At 38.9% G+C, this 25,363-nt stretch overlaps 1 protein-coding gene across 1 annotated transcript in view; it reads right to left on the bottom strand.

Moving 5' to 3' along the window:
• HDAC9 (histone deacetylase 9) overlaps positions 1–25,363 on the bottom strand; it is a gene marked incomplete at its 3' end in the record, with an annotated part of 637,805 nt that overhangs the window by 49,041 nt on the left and 563,401 nt on the right. Inside the window, exon 23 of the mRNA XM_079785596.1 lies at positions 12,729–12,862. Within this exon, the coding sequence (XP_079641722.1) occupies positions 12,729–12,862 (134 nt within the window). The remainder of the gene's footprint in view (positions 1–12,728; positions 12,863–25,363) is intronic.

The raw sequence follows: 25,363 nt of genomic DNA on the forward strand, positions 1-25,363 counted from the left end.
AGAGCTGTTTCACATCATGTAGCTGTGATGTGCTGGTAAATGTTTAACAGCTGGCTATTTAAAAAATAGCTGTAATTTGTAGTATTTGCTGATTTCTGTGGTGTAAATATTCCCACCATGGCCTATTTCAGGCTACAATGTGATGTCACTGAACTCAAATTTGAGTAGCTAATACACAGAATTTGAGTAATGATACACAGAATTAGCTCTCACAAGCTATTAAGAGCCAGGTCCAGCATATCACTGATAGGGTATAATTTTGTTCATTGATAATCTGGGGCAAACTATTCCGAATGATTATTTCCATAATACATTTTTGTTTTCTCCTATGAGATTCTGCCATCTCCCAAATCAAAGATTATTTGGTTACTATAGTACTCCGAAGCATGGGAGTCATTTGTTTAATGCTTCTATATTTTCCACAGAAATTCTAATTCCTTATGATACTCAATTCCACTTATCCAGCCTCATTGTTTGCTTTTATTACACTTACAGGAGCCTTTCTTCTGCCAAAAACAAAACAAACAAATCCAAAAAGGAGCCATCCACTATTTCAAGAAGTCTTAATCTCGGCCTTCCCATTACAACAGATACATCCTTTCCTTGTAGATTAGCTTGTCAAGATCTCATTTTTATTCAAGACCAAAGTTAAATGTTACTTTCTCTATTAAAATATTCCTCTGTCCAAATATAGCTAAAAACAAAGGGCCATACATTTCCAAAGTACTTTGTTAATATTTCTTTTATTTTTACTTGTAATAGAACTTGAGCACAAAACAGATGCCCAATAAAAGACTACTGAATGAATGTACAGATAAATAAATGTCATAACATGTTTGCTCCATCACTGAAAAGAAATGTTTCCTTGCTTTTGTTGGTAACCAGAACTCTATGCAGGGCCCAGGTTTCCAGCCACATTCCCTTTAACACCTTCTGAAAAGCCTAAAGACAAACAGTACGGAAGATCTGCCTAATGGAATTGTAATTATCCAGGTAACTTCTACTTCGTTTAGCATTTGCTAAAACACAGAAACAAACAAGAAAACTATAGTTACTTTGGCTCTGCTTCTTATAAGCCTTGTTGAATATAAGAAAATGCAACATCGTAGGCCATTTCTGCAATGGAAAGTATCTTCAAATAATACTTTCAAAATATTTTTATTCTCTTTAAAGTATTTATGCATTCTCCTCGGAGTGCGGATAGGTTTCAAATTCTAAGAGAAGATCATGGAATGATCTTCATGTGTGATTTTGGTTTATCACACATTTCCCTGTATTAAGTTCCTCTTCCTCTACTCATGAACTACAAGCTCCAAAATAGGAGCTTGTAAGCTTTCCCAGATTCACACCAATTCCCCAATGGAGCCAGCCATATATGATCTAAAGGATGAAAAAGATGGCAACACTACTTCCCCATTCGAACTCTAATGAAAACAAACCCCCGATGAGCAACTTGGACAACAACATCTTAAGAGTTCACCTCGAGGGTGGTTGTCAAAACTTACTAGAGTCAATTCCACGGACTTTTTCAGCAGCTTTAGAGCAAAAAGTCATCTTGGAAAGATTATCAACATACACAATCACTAAGTTTAGCCACTGTTGCTGAAATCCAAGTCAAATGAAAGCAGCTGAGCCTACTCAACAGGAGACAGCAGTTATTAAAAAGAAAAGGAGAGAGGAGATAGAGAGGGGTGAGGGGAGACAGAGGAAGAGAGGAAGGAAGGAAGGAAGGAAGGAAGGAAGGAAGGAAGGAAGGAAGGAAGGAAGGGAGGGAGGGAGGGAGGGAGGGAGGGAGGGAGGGAGGGAGGGAGGGAGGGAGGGAGGGAAAGATCTAGAAGCCAACCTTATAAAGAATGGGGGAGATCAAGAGAAAATATGCTATAGATTCAAATATGTGCCGAACCTTCTGTACTAGAGGCTTTGGACTCATCTCAACAGCTTCTCTCTATGGGAATTTGTATTTTTTCTCTACCAAGTTTAAAACTGTCATTTATTCTGTTTTGACAGGTGGTCTTTTATTTTATTTTTGTGGTAGGATGACTTTTAATGGTTATGTTCTCAACTCATTACACAAGGCTCTTACCTATAATATGTCTTCTCTTTTTACCTGCCTTAAGTTTTTCAATGTTTTTCCTTTCAAATTCCATATGAATGCCAAATGCTTAAGCTTTTCTCACTTCTTGAAAAAGCTTTTTTTTCCCCAGAGGAAGCAACCCAGGGTGTCACTAATTGGCTTTGCAGAACAGTAGGCAAATTTGGCTTAAAGCAACTGTGGCATTGTTTGCCAGCCAGCACAAATGCAGATTACCAAAATCAGTTTCTTTTGAGAACCCTACAGATTTTTCTGTAACTAATTCTGAAAAAGATGTGACTATTCACATTAGTATCTTTGAAGCCATACCAAGCAACCTAATGAGTCTTCCCATTTGTGTAGTCACTTCAATTTCTTGCAAACTCCAAGCTGGTGTTTTTAAGTGCTTCATTGAAGAAGTTAAAAAATATTCATCCTACACTGATTGAACTGATAGATCTAAGTTCTGAACTTTGCCAAGAAAAAGGGAAAAAAATGACCAGGTATGTCTTCAAAATCAGTTGCCTCTTGGAATTTCCTGTACCATGCTCAAATTAATTTTAATCCAACAGTATATTATTTTGACTGACCTTGTGCGTATTTCTTAAAAGAATAGTTAAAAGATGTTTTGTTAACTAGATTACTTTCATGATAAAAATATTTAAAAATATGAAATGCCTATTTTGGATGCAACACTCAGATAACTTAATTTATAAAAAATAAAGAAAAGGGTTTTTTTGATACCCATCTATGTATCTACACTGAGATGCAGAGCCAAGAGTTCCTGCTGATTTTACAATTCCTTTGGGTTATGTAATTCATATTATTCTGCTGATAATAAGCCATATGAAGCAGCATTTTGCTGTATTGACATGGCCTGGCCAAGAACAACAAGGAAAAGAAATAGCATTTAAAAAACTGGCAAAATGTTTATGAATTCTAATCCTCTGCACATGAATAAATACATCTGACAAAGTGCAGAGTCCCTCAAAAAGGCCCTTCTTGACCTTCCTAATTTGAGTTCAATTGCATGTTCAGTGTTGAGAAGCCAAAGTAGGTTCTGCCAATGTTTTAGGCTCAAGCTTTACTACATTTTGTTATTTGTGAAAGTGAAATCCCAGATAATAAGTTATAATTGCCCTATTAATCACTTGAAAAGGCAGTTTGAAGGAAAATTAGGATTTGAAATTGCATAATTGGTATCTGAAAGACAACGATTTTTATTTTCTTACCTAGAGCTTACCAAGTAAAACTACTGTAAAAACTACATGTATGTACTTTTTAAAAATGTAATATGCCTTATATATTACTTTTCCAAAGGAATGAAATTTAAAACTTCAATGTAGTCATGGCTGTTGGTCATGATGACCTTTGAACTAGAAAAAAGAAATACAGAAAACCAGGCCTTGGATTATAAATTATATTGTCAATGAAAGTGAGAATAACTCTTTGTTCCTTAAGTTGTTTCAAATATTACATTTTCATTTCCTTTTTTTCAAATGAATTATAATGTACAACACATATGTATTTTTCTTCCATTTTTCATTTTTAAAAATCCTTATTTCTCTTAAGTTTTGTTACTCTGTATATTGACAGACTTAACACACCAAAATTTACTTCTCAAAGTTCAATATTCCAAATTCATCTGTTATTATTAAAGTACCTTGTTAGAAATCTATAGTCTTGTTTATATCCCTAAGAAATCTCAATAGGAAAAATAATAAAGACATAGATTTTTTAAAAATAAATCTTTACTGTTCAGATTATTACAGGTGTTCCTCTTCCCCCACCCCCATAGCTCCCCTCCACCCGATTCCCCACCCCACCCCATGCCCTTACCCCCCGCCACTGTCTTCATCCATAGGTGTAAGATTTTTGTCCTATCTCTTCCCACACCCCTCATACCCTCTTCCCCCTGAGAATTGTCAGTCCACTCCCTTTCTATGTCCCTGATTCTATTATATTCATCAGTCTATTCTGTTCATCAGATTTTTTATTCACTTGATTTTTAGATTCACTCGTTGGTAGGTATGTATTTGATGTCATTTTCTTGTTCATAATTTTTATCTTTACCTTTTTCTTCTTCTTCCTCTTCTTAAAGAATATCCTTCAGCATTTCATGTATTCCTGGTTTGGTGGTGATGAACTCCTTTAGCTTTTTCTTGTCTCTGAAGCTCTTTATCTGACCTTCAATTCTGAATGATAGCTTTGCTGGGTAGAGTAATCTTGGTTGTAGGTTCTTGCTGTTCATCACTTTGAATATTCTTGCCACTTCTGTCTGGCCTGCATAGTTTCTGTTGAGAAATCAGCTGATAGTCATATGGGTACTCCCTTGTAGGTAACTAACTGTTTTTCTCTTGCTGCTTTCAAGATTCTCTCTTTGTCTTTTGCCCTTGGCATTTTAATTATGATGTGTCTTGGTGTGGTCCTCTTTGGATTCCTCTTGTTTGGGGTTTTGTGCGCTTCCTGAACTTGTAAGTCTATTTCTTTCACCAGGTAGGGAAAGTTTTCTGTCATTATTTCTTCTAATAGGTTTTCAATATTTTGCTCTCTCTCTTCTTCTGGCACCCCAAAAATTCGAATGTTGGTATGCTTAAAGTTGTCCCAGAGTCTCCTTACACTATCTTCATATTTTTGGATTCTTTTTTCTTTTTGTTTTTCTGGTTGGGTATTTTTTGTTTCCTCATATTTCAGATCTTTGGTTTGATTCTTGGGGTATGTTGATCTACAGTTGAGTTTCTGTATATTCTTTATTTCAGACAGTGTATGCTTAATTTCTGACTGGTCATTTTCCATTTTTTTTGGCATTCTCATTAAGGTCCTTGAAGGTCTCACTAAGCTCCTCGGAGGTCTCATCAAGTTTCTCAGCGGATTTTAGAAGATTCTTGAGTAACCTTATAAATGTGGTTTTGAACTCTATGTCGTCCAGTAGTTTGATTTCCTCCATTTCTTTCATTCGTGACATGTTTCTTTGTCTCCGCATTTTGGCTGCTTCCCTGTGTTGATGGAGTATCTTTGTGTGGTAGGTGACCAATAGGGGCCAGTAGCTCAGCCTCCCCAATCACCTGAGGTGGACGCTCTTGGTACACCCCTTTGTGGGCTGAGTGCAAAGTTTTGGTGTAGTTAAGCCTTGATTGCTGTTGGTACACTGGGAGGAATTGACCTCCAGGCCAATTGGCTGTGAGGACCCGCTGTGTCTATAATGGAAGAACTGCTGCGCTGGAGACACGCTTATGGGGCAGGACTTGTTTCAGTGGGGCTTTGGTGCTCACTGATTCTGCCTCTTGAATGTGTCACTTATGGATGTGAGGTGTTGAAATCTGGTGTCTCACACTGACCACTAGGTACACTGGCTTCTGGATCTCCAATGGGGTGCAGGTCAGCTACTGTCTGAGGCCACCCAGCAGGAGCTACAGTGAGAACTACAGTTTTCTCCTCTTTGCTTGGGGTTTGGAGGTTTTGGAGCTGTCTGACCAGGGCTGCAAGTTTGCTAGGTTAAACTGCCATAGGGCAGGCCATTCACATGCAAAGGCTGCTGCAGGAGCTTGGGTGTGTTTGTAGATTGTGCAGGGCGGGGTCTCAGGGCATCACTAGGCTAGGGCGTGGCAAACAGCGATGGCTGTCAGTCAGCCGTCTCTGCGTCTCAGACCGTGTCCCCGCGTCCCGCGCCCCAGCACAGTAAACAATTATTCCTGTGCGCAGCTCTGCAAGCAAGCCACCCTCACTTTCCGACCCGATGGCAGACAGTCCAGCTTCTCCCTGTAGGGGTTTGGGTCCTCGTGTCTCCCCAGAAACTGGGTTTCAGAGTAATCAGGAGCTTGTCTCCCTTCAGGTTGAAAAAAGCAATGCCCGCCGCCAGCCCTGAAGACATAGATTCTTTAACCTTTTGCACTCAGATGTCGAGTGTGACTCGACACGGTTAGCATTAGAATAAAGGAATCGAGAAAAAAGCAAGCGAGTGCAAAGGGTTAAACCTCTCTTTCTTTAGTGCATTATGAACAAATTTTTTATTGTGCTTAAGTAATTGAAGATAGCCAATAAAAAGGGGCAAGATGGTATTTAGGGTATTATAATAACTAAGTCAAATTTACTATAAGACTTGTAGATAATTAAAGTTGATTAAACAGTCAATATTGCTAATAATCATTTCAATTATCACATATTGGAATTTTTAGCATCCATATACTCACATGGCCAATGATACTTTTATCCCTTCCTCTATCTCAAGCCTGGTCTTTCTAAAAATGTAGAGAAAAGGCATAGGTTTCAAACTTCAAATCAGGTGACATCTTTCTAATGTCATTAATTATTCTATAAAAACAGTCTACTTGATCTGTAGGATTAGGTCATATAATAAAATGACCACAGAGATCCCAGTCAGAAGAGCATACACAAAAGGAAGATATAAAACACATCCAACTCGCTTTTTAACCTTTTGCACTCGGATGTCAAGTGTGACTTGACACGGTTAGCATTAGAATAAAGGAATCGAGTAAAAAGCAAGCGAGTGCAAAGGGTTAATAATCTGAGATAAATTAAGAACACCACACAACTGACTTGAATGTGTTCTGAAACAGCAATTTCTAAAAGAAAGAGACTACAGGAAAATTATTCCATCCTCATCGGAAATATTCCCCTGAAAGAATAGAATGGAAAAAAGTGCAGAGATTACAAGAGCATTGTGCTCAAAGATAGCCAGTAAAAACGATTATTTCCTTTCACATAGTTGGAAAATTAGTTGGCTTTTGCAAGTGGGTAACATTTTCTTCTGGTCAGGTCAATCATCTGTGGAGCCATAATCCACAACCTACAGTTAGATTTTCTGCACATCTGGCATAAGCCTTTTAAATGCAAATATTAAAATCAATTGGCTTTCTTAAAATGTTTCTATATTTAAAGTTAAATAAGTAATTTGAGAATGTAAAATATATCATCTGGTAGGCAAACATTGACTGATAAGTAGAAGTAGCATTTCTTTTTTGCACCTCTTAACTGGCACCAAAAACACCCAATATTCTGTTTGACATTATTTGTTTATAGGAATTTTAGAAAGACTTTAATATTTAGAAAACCTTAGACAGCTTGAATTATGTGTGATCTGAAATAGCAGTTCACTAATAACAAAACAAATCATTAGGTAGTTACATCCTTTGGGTTATTGAGCTGTGTAAAATTATACACAGAGTAAATACTTGAATAGCACTCAAGTTTTCTCTCTCATATTTTCCTTCAAATTTAAAATGTACATATTCTCTTCAATAAATATGGCAAAATAATCATGTCAAAACTCTATAAGATAATGATGACAATAAAACATATATGTTCAGTGTGCAGAAAATAGTTTTCCCTTTATAAATAGTACTAGAGACCCAGTGCATGAAATTTGTGCACTCCAGGGGGGGGGGGGATGGTCCCTCAGCTCAGCCTGTACCCTCTCATAGTCCAGGAGCCCTCTGGGAGTCCTGGAGCGTGTGGGAAGCGGGCCTAAGTTGTTAGTGGGACATCCTTAGCACTGTTGCGGAGGCCGGAGAGGCTCCCGCCACCGCTGCTGCACTCGCCAGCCATGAGCCAGGCTCAGGGCTTCTGGCTGAGTGGCGCTCCCCCTGTAGGAGCGCACTGACCACCAGGGGCCAGCTCCTGCATTGAGCATCTGCCCCCTGGTGGTCAGTGCGCATCATAGCGACCGGCAGTTCTGCCATTTGGTTGATGTGCATATTAGCTTTTTATTATATAGGATAGACCAAAGCATTAGCTATTGTTAAAAATCATTATGAATCATAGATTTTTAAAATGATTGTGTGTATGTTTATTTCATTAAAATGTAGTATTTCAAGTTCATGAAAAAGTAAAATATATAAAACAGTCATAACATCTCTATACATTCACTATAAAAATAAATGAATTAATAACATTAATGAATATATACAAACTGAAATATTTGTGGAATTGCAAGTAATTGGTCCAAAAGCTTGCTGTGATCTAGAAGTGAACCGCATGATAATTTGATGTAAAGTCTGCTGATTAGTCAGGAAAATATGTATGTGTTGTGAAAGAAAAAAATGACCTTTGGCAATATAGATTTAAGTTCATATATTGGATCTAATGCATTCTAGCTGCATGATGTTGAATGAGTTTTTTAAACCTCTTTGACTCACTATTAACATTTGTAAGATGGAAATAATATCTCTTAGCCTAGAGAACTCATAAATGGTGACAAAACATGTTTATCAGTATTTTAAAGACTCCAGACCAAGAGAGTGACATGGTAAGCTCCTGAATTTTCCTCTTCCCACAGATGCACCGACTATACAGTGATAAATAAAGCAATTCCCTCTGAGAGGATCCAGAACGTAGCTGAGTAACTCCTACATACTGAGCATACTGAATGGATGAGAAAATACCCACATCAAAAAGGTAGCAAAAGCTGAGACACACTTTCGCCATAAACAAAACCTTGACACAGCACCATACCTTTGGAAGGAAACACCAAACTTCCAGTTTTTCCCGGAGGAGTGAAGGGTTTGGAACATACACCTAGCATAATATATTTTAACCCTTTGCACTCGCTTGCTTTTTTCTCGATTCCTTTATTCTAATGCTAACCGTGTCGAGTCACACTCGACATCCGAGTGCAAAAGGTTAAGTTTCTACCCAAGAATGGTCTCTCAAAATATCTGGCTGCAAAAGCTCATGTCCATGAGTCCCCACAGGACGTTAGCAAACAAACAGTTCTTAACAGGGGTCTGAGCACGTGCCATGACTAACCCCCACGAGCTCAGTGCAGAGGCAGCAAGCAAAACAACCCATTTCCCAGGCTTTCCCTGGAAAGGGCAGTACACACTTTACAAGCTGCTGCCTGAGGAGTGTGGCTTCTAATTAGCACACATAAAGGTGCTGACCGTGATTTTCCCCGGAGCCTAAAAGAGCTCGTGACACCTCTTTCTGGTTTACTTCAACAATAAAACCAAGTCGGCAATATCTATCTGGAATGAGTATGCTCACATATCTAGCACCCCAACTTTTATGGCTGTTACCCAAAGGATGAGACCTCATATAACCTAGCTCTGATAGTCAAATATCACAGCATGCATTTATGAGTCTCACAAGACTACAGCAAACAAAGAAATTTTAAAACCAGCACAGGCATACCTCCCCACCCCCATGGGCTATACACCCAGGTACAGTGCAGAAGGAACAGGCAAAAATGCCCATCTCTCAGTTTCTTTATGGAGGGAGTCCAGCTTTTAGTCAGACTACACCCAGGGGCTGGCTGTAATCCTCACCTTAAGGACACTGACAGGTCTTGGCATACACTCAACTACTGGGAGCCACTAATAACAAAAGACTGTAGCTTGGACAATCACAAAGGGTTAAGTGGTAAATAGGAGCTTGCACTGGGATGATTGATGATATTCATCTTCTACACAAGACTGAAAAAGGTGGCTGTTTTAGCCAAAGTGCACAAACGAACAAAAAGAGTCAAGAAAAATGAAAAATAAACAAACAAAAACCCAAGGGACTATATTCCAAGCAAAAGAAGACAAATCCTCCAAAATTAATGAAATGAAGATAACTGATTTACCCCAGAGTATTCAAATATCAGTCATAAAAATTATCACTGAGGTCAGGAGAACAATGCATAAACAGAGAATTTAACACAAGAGGTAGAAAATATTAAAAGGTATCAAACAGAAATCATAGAGCTGGAGAATACAAAACAACTGAAAAATTCAACAGAGGAGTTCAACAGTAAACTAGACCAAATGAAAAAAAGAATAAATGTACTGGGCATTGGGCAGTGAAAATCATCAAATCAGAGTGACAAAAAGAAAAAAACACACACAAAACATGAAAAGCAGTAAAGGTAGTTTAAAAGACTTATAGGATACCACCCAGCAGACCAGCATATACATTCTAGGGGTCACGGAAGGAGAAGAGAGAAGGAAGAGCCTGAAAGCTTATTTGAAGAAATAATGGTAGAAAACTATCCTGATTTGGGAAATGAAACAGACATCCAAATCCAGGAAACCCAAAAACTACCAATTAAGATGAGCCTATAGAGTCACACCAAGGCACATTATAATTAAATTGTCAAAAGTTAAAGATAAAGAGAGGATCTTTAAAACAGCAAAAGAAAAGCAACTTGCTATATGTAAGAGAAACTCATTAAGATTATGAGTGAATTTTTCAGCAGATATTTGCATACCAGTAAGAAGTAAGATGATATATTTAAAGTGCAGTGGGGAAAAACTGACAACCAAGAATACTCTACCCAGTAAAGTTGTCCTTAAGAATAGTTTTGTAGACAAACAAAAGCTGAAGAATTCATCACCGTTAGTTTGGCCTTAAAAGAAATGCTATTGGGAATTCTTCAAGTTAAAATGAAAGGATGGTAACTAGTAATGTGAAAATTTAGAAAAATATAAAACTCATTGGTAAAGATAAATATATAATTAAATTCAGAATACTCTAATACTGTAATTGTGGTAGGTAAATAACTTTTAACTCTAGTGTAAAGCTTAAGAGATAAAAGTATTAAAATAACTAAAACTATAATAATGAATACACAATGTAAAAAAGATTTAATTTTTTTACTTTAAATACATAAATTGAAGGAGGGTAGTGAAAAATGTAGAGTTTTTATACACATTAAATGTTAAGATGTTATCAGCTTTAAATACACTATTATAACTATAAGATATTTTATGCAAGTATCACAATAACCACAAAGCAAAAACTGACAGTATTAAGGATAAAGAAAAGGAAATCAAACATACCAATATGGAAAATCATCAATTTACCAAGAGAGGAAATAGGGAACTACAAAACAGCTAGAAAACTGCAAGATGGCAATAGTAAGCCCATATATATCAATAACTACTTTAAATGTAAATGGACTAACTTCTACAATCAAAAGACATAGAGTGGCTGAATGGATAAAACAAATAAGACCTAACTATATGCTGCCTACAAGAAAATCACTTCAGTTTTAAGGACACACAGACTGAAAGTGAAGGCATGGAAAAGATATTCCATGCCAATGGAAACCAGAGGAAAGCAGAGTTAGGTATATCAGAAAAAAATGGAACTCTGAGCCAAAAACTATAATTAGAGACAAAAAAGTTAATATATAATGATAAAGTGGTCAATTCATCAAGGGAATGTAACCACTATAAATATTTATATGCCCAACATAGGAGAATCTAAATTTATAAAGCAAATATTAACATATCTAAAGGGAGAAACAGAAAAAAATATAATAATAGTAGGGGACTTTAATACCTCACTTTCAACAACTGATTGATCATCCAGCAGTAGAAGGTTCTTCAAAAAATTAAAAATAGAACTACCATATGACTCAGCAATCCCACTTCTGGGTAATATCTAAAGGAAACAAAATAACTATCCTGAAGACCTATCTGTACTCCCAGGTTTATTGCAGCATTATTCATATAGTCAAGGTATGGAAACAACGTAAGTTTCTATTGACAGATGAAGGGATAAAGAAAATAGACATATAGATATGTAGATATATAAATATATGAATATTATTTATTCTGAAAAAAAGAAGGAAATCTCATGATTTGCAACAACATAGATGAAATCTTGTGATTTGCAACATCTTGAAGGCATTATGCTAAGTGAATATACCTCATAGTGTCACTTATGTGAAACCAAAAAATAAGAAAAAAGAAAAGTAGTCAAACTCATAGAAACAAAGAGTAGAATAATGGTCACCAGGGGTGGGAGAGGTGGGTAGCAACAGGGGTGTTGTGGTGGTGGTGGTAGGTGAAGATAGGGAGAGGTCTGTAAAAAGGTTTTAAACTTTTAGTTATACAATGAATAAAGTTTAAGGATCTAATGCAAGCATGTCAAATTCAAAGGTTAACACTGGCCAAATAAACAAGACATGCAGCCCACGGGCCGCGAGTTTGACATGCTTGATCTAATGTATAACACGGTGAGTACAGTTAATAATACCGTATTGTAAAACTGAAATTTGCCAAGAGAGTAGAACTTAAAGTATTCTCACCAAAAAACCCCCCAAAAAACAAAATGTAACTATGTGAGATAATGAATGTGTTAAATTAACTTAATGGCAGAAATCATTTCACAATGTATATGTATATCAAATTACCACATTGTATACTCTAAAATAAATACAGATTTGTCAATTATATCTTAATAAAGCTAAAACATTTTTAAAACCTTTTCCCCCCATATAATCATATTGAAAATGTCAAGAGAAATTTTCTTTGAGTTCTTTCTTTTTCAGTGTTTCAATGTTCATGAGTTGGGTCAAGTATACAAAGCATTTCTCTTTTCTTATTTATTGATAACCCTATATAAAGGGTTATCAATATCAATCTCCCAAGGGTTATCTTATTTATTGAGTTCTGCCAATAACTTGATTGATGGGGATGCAAATGAATTCTATAACTGGGCAAAAAGTTATTGCATGTCACATGAGAATAGGTAAACTTCTCTTACCTAAGGCTTACCTTCTTTCTTAGGATTGTAAGAGAAACATTGTGCTTTCTGAGTACTTGGGATTTTAAAAAAACACTTAAAAATATGCGTGCATACATTCCTTGTCCTTGACCCCTGCTCTTTTGTGCTTTTAGTTTAGTTTAGTTTTGTGTTTTTTGTTCTTTACCTCATTTCCTAGAAGGGCATTTACACAGGCTTCTGATGCATCGCAGATGGCTGTGAGATCATGTCCTCCTTCTAGAGCCAACACCACGTGTCCGTCAGCCAATGTCATCAATTGCTTCGTCAAGTGACCAAAGCCTACCATAATACAAAGAAAACATTTCAAAGTAGTAAATCAAAAGGGGATGTCTATTAGAATCTAATATTAATTGAGCATTTACTCTGTACATGTCCTTTCTCAGCACTTTCTATGCGCTAGCTCACTTAATACTCACAATAACTTGATAAATGAGGTCGTATTATTATCTCTACTTACAAGTGAGGGAACCAAAACTTAAGATCCTAACAGCTAAGAAGTATCACAGCCAAAATTTGCACAGGTCAATAGGCCTCTCACCATGGCACAGTACATACAAAACACAGTCTAGAAGTACCTGGATGAAAAAATCAGTACACGGCCAATATTAATATGGTAAATAATGCCATTTGCTTGACATTTGTTTCCTTTCTCCATCATGTGTCTTTATCTTTATTATAAAGGAAGTTTTCTATGTATCACCCCAAATTACTTTACTATCACATTAGATTTTTATAGACATTCTTTTATTCTGAAATAGTCAATATATGCAAAAATAACATCTATATATGTTATAAAGTATAATGATATGACAAACATTGGTCACTCGCCTCCCAATTTAAGGATAATATTGTTAGCAGTAATTTCGATGCCCCTGTGTGCCTCTCTCTAATGATATCCCTCCTCCTCTCCACAGAAATCAGGATCCTGAGTTTGTGTTTATAATTGCTTTCCTTTGTTTAATCTGCTTGTTTTTGAACTTTATAAAACTGGTTTTATACTTTTAAAACTTGCTCTTTTCACACAACATTTTTTTTTAGCTCATCTCTGCTGATACATAAAGGTATAATTCTTTGCTATCTAGTAGGCCATTTTATGAGTATAGAAAAATTTATTTACCCATTCTCCTGTTGACAGATATTTGAGTTTTCTGTTATTACAAATCCCTGTGTTTTGTTATACAAAGAATGCCTCCACACACACTCTTATACAAGTCTTCTGTGCACATGTGCAATAGTGGAGTCAAATTGTTGTGGCTTAAAATCTGATAATACCAGATTATTTCCAAAGGGCTTCAACCAATCCCCTCTCTGTGAAGCAATATATATAAGATTTCCAGTTTAGAAACATCTTTCATAACATTTGGTGTGATTTGCTAAATGGGCAGGTGAATAATGACATGTAACTGTGTTCTCATTCAGTATAAGGAGGGACTTTTCTACTTCTACTTCGAATATTTTATTTTAAATAGATGATTAATTTAAATTATTTCTGTACAAAAAGATAGTTTTTCTCCTATAACTAGTGGCCTGGTGCACGAAATTCATGCACATTAAAAGGGGGACCCAGAGTCAAGTCCCCGCCCACCCACATGCACCTCAAAATCGCGTGAGACCAGACCCGGCCGTCCCCACTCCATTGGGCTAGATCCAGACCCGGCCAGTCCCACCCTTGTCAAGCCCCACAAGGCAGGGGGAGTAGCCTCAGGTCCCCCAGATGGGGCGGGGGCGTGCCTTAAGGTCCCCCGTCAAGCCCCACCAGGTGGGGGACACGGCCTGAGATCCCGTCAAGCCCGCTGGGTGGGGGGCATGGCCTGAGGTCCCCCGGCCCAGCACCAGGAGGGGGGCACAGTCGCAGGTCCCCTGTGAAGCCCCACTGGCAGGGGGGGCTCAGCCTCAGGTCCCCCGTCAAGCCCCGCTGGGCAGGGGGCACGGCCTGAGTTCCCCAGACCCAGCACTGGGGGTGCACCTTGAGGTCCCCCGTGAAGCCCCGCTGGGTGGGGAGCATGGCCTGAGGTCCCCTGTCAAGCCCCGCCAGGCAGGGAGGCGCAGCTTCAGGTCTCTTGGCCCGGTGCTGGGGTGGGGGTGTGGCCTGAGGTCCTCCAGCCTGGTGCCGGGGTGGGGGGCGTGGCTGAGGTGTCCCGGCCTGGTGCCGGGGTGGGGGGCACGGCTGAGGTGTCCCGGCCTGGTGCCGGGGTGGGGGGCACGGCTGAGGTGTCCCGGCCTGGTGCCGGGGTGGGGGGCACGGCTGAGGTGTCCCGGCCTGGTGCCGGGGTGGGGGGCACAGCTGAGGTCTCCTAGCCCAGCACCAGGACGGGAAGTGCACCTTGAGGTCCCAAGTCAAGACCTGCTGGGCGGGGGGCATGGCCTCAGGTCCCCTGGCCTGGCGCTGGGACAGGGGTCGCGGCCTGAGGTCCTCTGACCTGGCACTGGGGCAGGGGGCAAGGCCTGAGGTCCTCATCAAGCCCCGCCGGGTGGGGGGCGTAACCTGAGGTCCCCCAGCCTGGTGCCAAGGCAGGAGGCATGGCCTGAGGTCCCCCAGCCTGATGCCAGGGTGGGGGGAACGGCCTGAGGTCCCCTGTCAAGCCCTGCCGGGTGGGGGCCATGGCCTGAGGTCCCCTGTCAAGCCCCATGGGGATGGGGGAGGGCATAGCCTCATGTCCCTGCTGATTGCTTGTTAAGGCTCCTTAAGGGAACTAGGCCTCAGCTGTTGGTGCAGCCATCTTTGTGACAGAGTGATAGTCAATTAGCATATCCCTCTTTATTGGATAGGATTCTATAGTGTTGTGAGTGGCATTATTATTTCTCATATTAAAACCCAGGTTGAACTTATGGATTAAAATGTTTGGTTGTGATGTATTACCAGATGGATTTGTTTCACTAATGCTTTTTTTCCCCCCCTCCTATGTCCATGAATAGTATTGATCTATTATTTTCCATTCTTATATTGTTCATATTGACTTTTGATGTGGTTGAGACCCTCTATTTCCATTATCTGATCCTGGAATATTGTGTAGGAATCTTTTTTAAAACTATTTGAATCTTGTATTCTTTTTTGAGAAAGATTTTTAACTATTGATAACATTTTTTTAGGGATTTTAGGAGTACTCAGCTTTCAAATTTTCCTAAGTTATATTTTTCTAGAAATTTGTGGCTTTTTATTTGTGTTCAAATTCATTGGAATAAAGTTTTAATTATTTTCATTATCTTATTTTGGAACTATAATTAGACATGCATGATCACTGTCATTATATTCTCAATGTCCTTTAACTTTTATTTCACATTTTCTGTGTCTTTCTGTCCAGCATTATGTGTACTTTTGATTCAGATCTATCATCCAGACTCTCTCCAGATGTGTCTAAACTGCTGTTCAACACTTTTATTGATATTTTCATTTATAGTCATTTCAGTGATTATATTGTTCAATCCAAGATGTTCTATTAGGCTATATTTTATTTAAATATATTTTTATTGATTTCAGAGAAGGGAGAGAGAGACATCAATGATGAGAGAAAAATCATTGATTGGCTGTCTCCTGCACACCCCACACTGGTGGATTGAGCCTGCAACCTAGGTATATCCCCTGACTTGGAGTCGAACCGTGACCTTCCGGTTCATAGGTCAACACTCAAGGACTGAGCCATGCCAGCCGGGCTGGTTATATTTTATATCTTTCTGTTTTCAAGCCTCTGTTCCTCTCTTAAGTCTTGAGGTCTTTTGTTTGAAAGAAAGAAAATTCTCATAATAGAGTTTGAAGAACTAAAAGAAAGTCTATAAAATTGTCAAATAATGAAACCCCACCAAACCCAACTACATTGCTTCCATCTTGTAACAGTTAAATAATACCATTCTTAAGCCTCGGAATGCATAGAGCTATCCATCCAATAAGCGAGAACTGTTCAGTATTTCAGTTCTAATCTGGCACTTGAATCTGGCTAGCCATGGACAAGATGAGTTCATTTCCCCATACCTTGAAACAGTGCAATGTGTTGATTGTATTCATTTAGCTATTATTTTGATGAAGTCAAAAAAGTCACTTTATAATTATCCTATGTTTCTAAATAGTTGGAAAAAATTATTCTAAAATTGATATAAAATGAGGTAAAATATTGCAACATTTCTCATTTCCTATGGACGTCATTTTGATCCCAATAAGAATCTTTTCCAGAAGCCACTTAGGAATGAGGTTGACTACACTAAACTCCACTTTCTTGTCTAATTTCTATAAAAAGAATAGTAAGCTTTTGGAAAATGTGTAATGCAAAGTTCTGATCCCTAAAGCTTAGAAATGTTCTTGGCCCAAGTCAAGGTTAATAGCATATAGTAATTAGTTCCATTCTAGAAAATTAAAAAAAGCAAACAATATCCATAATACTTGTAGGCAAATATTTCTGCTAATCATATTGATAAATATTCTGGACATTTCCTATAACCTAAACCAGGCTATAGTGATAACTTAAAAAGATATAATAATGAATCAAGGCAGTACACCATATCTTTCTTACTGAAGGATCTAAGTCACGACTGAGCAGATCAAATGATCTAAGTCACGACTGAGCAGATCAAATCACATGGATTTAAAGAAAAATGGAGAGAGAAAGTCCCAAATCTGAATTAAGTTCACTCTTTCCTCTGGGATTAAAACAAGTCCCATAAAATACCAAATTTAGATGGGATAGTAAAAAAAGTGGAAGGAAAGAATGGAATGAAGCTAATCTTTGATCTCTATCCAAATTCCTCTTTCTTTTACCTACAGGGTTTATTTCCATTCACATGTTACCCATGTGATCTCTGGAGCCACAGATTGAGGCAGCTGAACTCTGAGTTAAGCTTGCACAAAACATTCACATGAAATAAAGAAATGAAACTTCTATAAGGTTTGTGTGCTCTCTTCCAATTAAAGTAAAGAAGTAAAAAATAATTTTTAGTAGCCTGAGTTCTAGAGTGTCATTACTGCAGTATGTATGTGCATGTATATATATGATTAGAAAAGCCAAGTATGGCTACCAATCTCAAGGTATTATTTTTTCAGGACATGTGACATAATACTTTCAGTGGTGTGTGTGTGTGTGTGTGTGTGTGTGTGTGTGTGTGTGTGGTGTGTGTGTGTATGTGTGTTTATTTGGAGATCATGTAACATTTTAATAGGCATAATTTCAAATTTCATTTAATAGTTTTTATTTCTAGCTTCACAAAAGGCACAATAGCTCATTGTACTTGTCACAACAAACTTAATTTGCACAGTTAAAAAACTAGCAGAGGCCATAGCAAAAAAATGCTTTCCTTAATAATGTTGGAGCACCCTCAGTGTGAAGGCTGATGAAAAAGAAGTGATCAAGTGAGAAAACATGTTTGTAAACATGATATCTTAGGCCTAGGCATCCCTGGATATGGGAATGGAACTGGATTATTGAGTCCATGCATACCTTTGGTTTCTGAATTTCTGTTGGGAGGTAGGTACATCACTTAAGGAGGAGCCTGAATGCCTGGGGTAAGATGAGCAGGCTCAGGCGAATGGAATGAAATATATAAGAAACTCGTACAATTCAACAAAAGGAAGACAAACACTCCAATTAAAGAATGGGCAAAGGACCTAAATAGACACTTCTCCAAAGTGGACATACAGAACACCAAAAGAGATATGAAAACATGCTCAAAGTCACTAAGCATCTGAGAGATGCAAATTAGAATGACAATGAGGCATCACCTCCCACCTGTCAGAATGGCTACCATCAACAAATCAGTAAACCACAAGTGTTGGCAAGGATGTGGGTGGGAATGCAGACTGGTGCAGCCACTGTGGAAAACAGTATGGAGTTTCCTCAAAATATTAAAAATGGAACTCCCTTGCCCTAACCACTTTGGCTCAGTGGATAGAGTGTCGGCCTGCGGACTGAAAGGTCCCAGGTTTGATTCTGGTCAAGGGCATGTACCTTGGTTGCGGGCACATTCACAGTAGGAGGTGTGCAGGAGGCAGCTGATTGATGTTTCTCTCTCATCAATGTTTCTAACTCTCTCCCTCTCCCTTCCTCTCTGTAAAAAATCAATAAAAAAAATGGAACTACCATTTGACCCAGTGATCCCATTTCTAGGAATATATTCTAAGAAACCCGAAACACCAATCAGAAAGAATATATGCACCCCTATTTTCATATCAGTGCTATTTACAATAGCAAATATCTAGAAACAGCCCAAGTACCCATCAGTTGGATGAGTGGATAAAAAACTGTGGTTTTTTATACCATGGAATACCCTGTGGCTGTAGAAAAGAAGGAACTCTTACCATTTGGAACAGCATGGATGGACTTGAAGAGTATTATGCTAAGTGAAATAAGCCAGTCAGAGAAAGCTAAGTGTCACATGATCTCACTCATATCTGGAATCTAATGAGCAAAATAAACTGATGAACAAAAAAGATCCAGAGACACCGAACCATGGAACAGACTGAGGAATTTCAGAGGGAAGGTGGGTTTGGGGGAAGGGTGGGGAAATATTAACTGGGAAACTTATATTCATATATGCATAGCCCATGGACACAGACAATCGTGTGGTGAAGGTCTGGGAGAAGAGAGGGGGCAGGGTTGAGGGGGTCAATGAAAAAAAAAACAACAACAAAGGGGACATCTCTAAGACATTCAATAATAAAGATAAATTTTAAAAAGAATGAGAAGGAAAGAGAATTGGAAGGGCATTTTTAGTTAAAAATCTTCTGTTCAGTTTTATTAGAAGCAAGTTTAATATGCTCGTTTCTAAAAAGAATATGAAATAAGTTGTAAATATGGTAGTAGTTTAACAATTTTCAGCTTGAATTCCTGATGGTCCATGAGGACTTGTTTCTGCCTAAGAAGTCATATTGTGTCAGCATTTTTAGTCATTCAGAAAAATTGTTTGAAATGAAAGGTTGATCTAAGAAGCCTCAAAGAGTAACTTTAGATAGGTATTGAACAACTAAGACACAAAGAGATCCATTCTTTGAAACAGCACGTCTCAAACACTTCTCTATAATGTTTCTCAAATTGTTCCCAGAGAAGAGTGGTAATGAAAGGAAACAACCCTAGCTTTATTTTAATTTCATTTAAAAACAACTATTTTAAAAGCCAAAATTAGAACAGGTGCATTGTAGAAAATTTAGAAAATAGAAAAAATAGTGTAACATATAATATATAATAAATATATGTTGTTATATACTATATATTGTATATTACTTAAATAAGAAATAAAAATAGTAACACAATAAAATAATCCTCTCTAATAAAATGGTAATAAGCAAATTAACCATCACTCCGCTACATAGGCCACGCCCACCAGCCAAGCCACGCCCACCAGCCAATCAGGGCGAGTATGCAAATTAACCCCAATCCAAGATGGCTACAGCCACAGAGAGCAAGGTTTCCCAGGTAACAGAGCAAGCCAAGCTTTCCATAGCCATTGCAGGCCTAAGCCTCCACTCAAGCTACAAAGTTTCAATTATAGGAGGTAAACAAATTCAAACAAATGGCGGCAGAATGGAGCTTGAGAGAGCAGGCCAGGGTTGCTGGTGGCAACAGGGGAAGCAAAGCTTTCCGCACACCCTGGCCGGGCTCACCCGCTTAAGGCTACAAAGTTTCAATTGTAGAAGGTGAATTAACTGCCACAGAAATGGCTGCCGCCCCAGAAATGGCTGCCGCCCCAGGCTACAAAGTTTCAATTGTAGAAGGAAAATAAATTCCAGATACCAGGGCCTCCCCTTGGGTTGCCAGGGGGCGTGGCCGGCCTGCAAACCACCACAGGCCCCTAGCTCAGGCCACCCCACGCCCCAAGGGAACCCCCACCCTTATCTGTGACACCCTTCAGGGCAAACCAGCTGGCCCCCACCCCTGTACCAGGCCTCTATCCTATCTAATAAAAGAGTAATATACAGATTGATCATCACTGCAACACACAATATAGCTGCCCCCATGTGGTCAAAGATCCTGCCCCCATGTGGACACAAGATGGCCACTACAAGATGGCCAGCAGGAGAGGGCAGTTGGGAGGCACCCGGCCTGCAAGGGAGGGCAGTTGTGAGGGACCAGGCCTGCAAGGGAGGGCAGTTGAGAGGGACCAGGCTTGCAAGGGAGGGCAGTTGGAGGTGATCAACCCTGCAGGAGAGGGCAGTTAGGGGTGACCAGGCTGGCAGAGGAGGGAAGTTGGGGGCAAACAGGCTGGCAGGGGAGCAGTTAAGCATCAACCAGGCTGGCAGCGGAGTGGTTAGGGGGTGATCAGGAAGGCAGGCAGGCAAGCAGTTGGGAGTCAGCAGTCCTGGATTGTGAGAAGGATGTCCGACTGCCCGTTTAGGCCCGATCCATGGAATCGGGCCTAAACGGGCAGTCGGACATCCCTCTAGGAGTCCCAGATTGGAGAGGGTACAGGCTGGGCTGAGGGACAACCCCCCGCCGTGCACGAATTTCGTGCACCGGGCTTCTAGTTTATATATAAAATGATAAATCTGTAGTGGAAGTAGCCAATTACACTTTTGTAGTATTTTATGCTTATTTTTATGTATTTTAAAAGTAAAACAGGATCATATTGTAATTCTTTAAACTTACATTTACAAATACCAATATAGTGTGAAACATTTTTCATGCCCTGTACAATATCATTTAAGATGTACTAATATACCAACCAATTCTCTATTTTGAGGTACTTAAGTTTTTACTAGGTTTTCTGGTTTCATATACTGTGTAAGATTGCAAATAATATCCTCTTATATGATTGAAGTGGCCACTACATACTAGCACTTACCTGATTCTACTGTATTATTTCAGAATGGAAAGAGGCCTGCTCTGTATATTATTGCTCACTTTTTTTTTTAACCAAAGTATGAGATAGACATAAAGAGTAAAGCACATATAGGCAAAAAGGGAACAAACTGCAGTTAAAACTTTATAAACTTCATTCTTTTTTTTAAGCACTCAAAAATAGTATTTACTATTACCTATTTTCTTATATTACAACTAGGGAACTGTGGGCCGCGATGCTGCGGTGGGCACAGGGGTGGGTCTCGAACCATCCTCTGTGCCCCTGTCCAGCCCCTCCTGCCGCGGCCCCTGTCCCATCTGCCTGTAATCCCGGTCCCACCACTGTCGCTCCCACATGCTGACAGCGCCAGCCCCACTTGCACCTGCTGATGGTGCAAAGCGATTGGGGCCAGTGCCAGCAGTGGGTGCAAGCGGCTGCTGCTGCCCAGATCTCCCCTCAGGAACAGGGGGAGGTGGAGAAGCCCTCAGGGGCGATCAAGGCTGGCAGCTGCTGGTGTTGGCAGCGGGTGCAAGCACTGGGTGGGACTGTGGCACACGGGAGCAAAGAATTTTCAGTAACCACCAGAGGCTCACCCCGATGACAGCGACCGGTGCCCTGCCTTGATCTGGCGCCCCCACTCACCTGCTCCACCACCTCACCACGGCCAACACCCACCATGTTCTGTGCTTTGCCGCCTGCTGGTGACTCCTGCCATGTTCTGCGCGCGCCCCCTGGTGGTCAGCGCATGTCATAGCGACAGGTTATTCGGTTGTTCTGCCATTCGGTCTATTTGCATATTAGCCTTTTATTATGTAGGATGGGATCTTACTCTAATTGACTGCTTTTTTAAATTAAATTTATTGGGGTGACATTGGTGATTAAAATTATATAGGCTTAAGGTATACAATTCTATAATTTATCAACTATATATGGTATTGTGCATTCACCACCCTAAGTTTCCTTCCATCACCATTTATCCCCCTATACCCTAAACTTCATTCTTTTAAAACCTCTGTATGTTTAGCAATGCCTGTTGTGGATAACTAAAACATTATTATAGAAGCTCAGGGAAATGAGAGATAGTCTGAAAAAGTCTATTTCTATTATGAAATTGCAAATAGTGTATTGGAACTCTCCATAGATGCCAAAACTGAGAGAATCCTGCTCCAGGTGGGACAGAAGTCCCTCTTCAACATACAATTAATTACCACTGCTATTCTGCCATTCTGTAATAGATCAGAGGTTAGAGTCAGCAGCCAACTCCCAAAGAAAGGTACCTGGTCCGTCATTCATTTGGTTAATGAAGAACAAAGTGATTGGTTAGACAATTCTTTTATTTTTTATTTTTAAGTCCTTACCCGAGGATAATTTTTCCATTGTTTCTAGAGAGTGGAAGGGAAGGAGGAGAGGGAGAGGAAGAGGGAGAAACATTGCTGTGAGAGAGACACATGGATTGGTTGCCTCCTGCATGTTTTCCCACTGAGGTTGGGGAACTTGCAACCAAGTACATGCCTTTGACCGGGAATTGAACCCGAGACCCTCCGAGGGCCAAAGCTCTAATCACTCAGCAAACTGGCCAGGGCTAGACAAATCTTAATCTCTGCACATAAATATCCTAACTTGCCTTATGCCAGTCTCCCATTCACTACTTGTGTTTTTTTCACCAATATTTTCTGAGTCTGTTGTGGAAAAGCTTCAAGTAAAAAAAACCAACAAAAATGATAGCAGGGAGTCCCACCCCAACACTGCCATTCAGCAGAGGCAGTGGAGTGAAGGCAGTAGTTACAGTCTCTTTTAAAATACTGACACCTAATGTTATTGATTTATATCATTTTTGAAACTTTCTGATAGGGCTAAAAGCCTCAATAACAATGTACACATTTTTTTTAACAGGTTAGTCTCATTTGGGCTTGAAATATTTATGAAGACTTCCTTGCAGATTTAATATAGTAGGATCAAAGGAGTCACAGATTTCTGTCTCATTTGAACTTGAAAGTTTATTTTGCCCATCCACTGGCATATTTTCTATAGTTATGTCCAGAAAGGATCACTGAAAAATGCACGTACTGTGAAGTCTAACTACAAAACTGTAGCCGTTTTCCTCTCTAAACCCCTCTGTCATTAAGTTACCCTGCTGTTCTTTAGGAAAATGCAGTCAAACTCAAGTTGAGAGAGGAGTCCGGGTAGCATGTGGCTGTCTCATGCACTGGGAGGCTCGCTAGCAAGACTTCAAAGCAGAATCTGATTGTTGCAGATGGGAAGAATGCTTTCCCCAGAAATACCTTTTTAAGATGCATGGTGCTGTAATTCATATGGTGGGCACTTGTGATTCATTCCTGATGATGTTGGGATCATTTAACTCACAAAACCATTGTCGCTACCATAAAATCCTTTCATCTGAAGCCAAAAAGGTTTATTTCATGCAAATGAAAATTTTTCATTAAAGTATCACCTTAATAATGGGCAAAGATATATCTTTTCTGGTCAAGTTTAAAATGTAAATTTATGAACATATTCTGAAGATTCATTTCATGTTATGATCTTTATTTATTTGATGTCCCAGGACTCTTTCCAAGTTCATCGAAGCCGGAAATCAATTTTAGAAGAAATATGGAGATTATTATCACTAAATCTTTCAGTTGGCTTATTCCAAGCAGCCCTATAAATACTGCATATGTTCCAAAGAAGGCACTTTCAACCATAGTAAAAATCCTTTTACTGTTGTAGTCAGTAATACTCCAGGAGGTAAGTTTACAGTCTTAGCACCTTTGAAAACAAATGAATAGTAGGTTTGTAATCTAAACAAAGCCTGAGACAATATTCCAATACCATTATTCCTGAAAAATTAAATGAAAAAACACTTATCCTTGGGAATTTCCGAGAGTGAAATGGCAAGAAAGGTTGACTGGCATTTTGACCATCTACCCATTCATCCTGCCATCTATACATCCATCGTCTACAAATCAACAATTACTTACTAAATACTTACTATATGTCACAGATTTATAGATAAATCTGCTACTTAAAACAGTATGTGAACCTCAGTTTTCTCACCTGTAAATATAAGGATTATTTAGTCTATTTCATAGATTTGAAATGTATATATAATCATAAAAAGCCACCTCAAAAAATAGATTATATATCAACCATTTCCTTAGTAAGTGCTTTACTCTATAATTAATCAATATATGAATGGGAAAAAAAGATAAGCACAGTACATTGAACTGTACTTAATTTTTATATTCTTTTTATATTATTTAATAAAAGATTTTAAGCATAGAATTTTAAATCTAGAAATAAATTTATCTTTATATATTACAACTTTTCATTTTAAGAATGAGGAAACTTAGACCCAGAATGTGAATTATCAAGGCAAACTGTTAACAACAGAATTCAAGCGGGAACCCAAAGCTCTCAGGGAGTGGGTTTTCCACCCATCAGCCAACTCATAGATATTACTATTGCCCATATTTTCAGACATGAGTTCCAGTTCAAAGGAAACTTTAGAAAGAGTTCCTAGACACCAAATGGTTTTAACAAATCATTGCTCTGTTGTGTTAAGTGTAAACAAAGCTGAAACATGTGAATTTAAATTTCCCTTAAAAAACACAAACATAAAACCAGTGAGAAAAAAACAATCCCTAGAAAGTGCTTTTGGATGTTATAGAAGCATTCCTTCCCAGTCTTCAACAAAATTGTTTTTGCCAAACCCCAAATGCAATTTGATTTGCCAATCACTAGTTTTTACTGCTGTTTTCAATAATGCATCAAACACATGGGATCTATTCTCTCATCGATGCTCATACATAATTGGCCAAGTAGGATGGAACAAGAGCAGGATAGATCATGCTAAGCAATGATGATCCCATTACAGTAGTTTGAACTACTCAGATTCAACCAATATTTAGTGGGCACATACACTAATAGTAGCTAGGGATATATACAAGGATGAATAAGATATAGTTCCTGCTTCCAATGAACTAAAATATAAAGAACATGTACACAGATGACTATAATTTAACA

This window comes from Cnephaeus nilssonii (assembly GCF_951640355.1).
Source record: "Cnephaeus nilssonii genome assembly, chromosome: 12".
In the NCBI taxonomy this organism is placed as follows: domain Eukaryota; kingdom Metazoa; phylum Chordata; class Mammalia; order Chiroptera; family Vespertilionidae; genus Cnephaeus; species Cnephaeus nilssonii.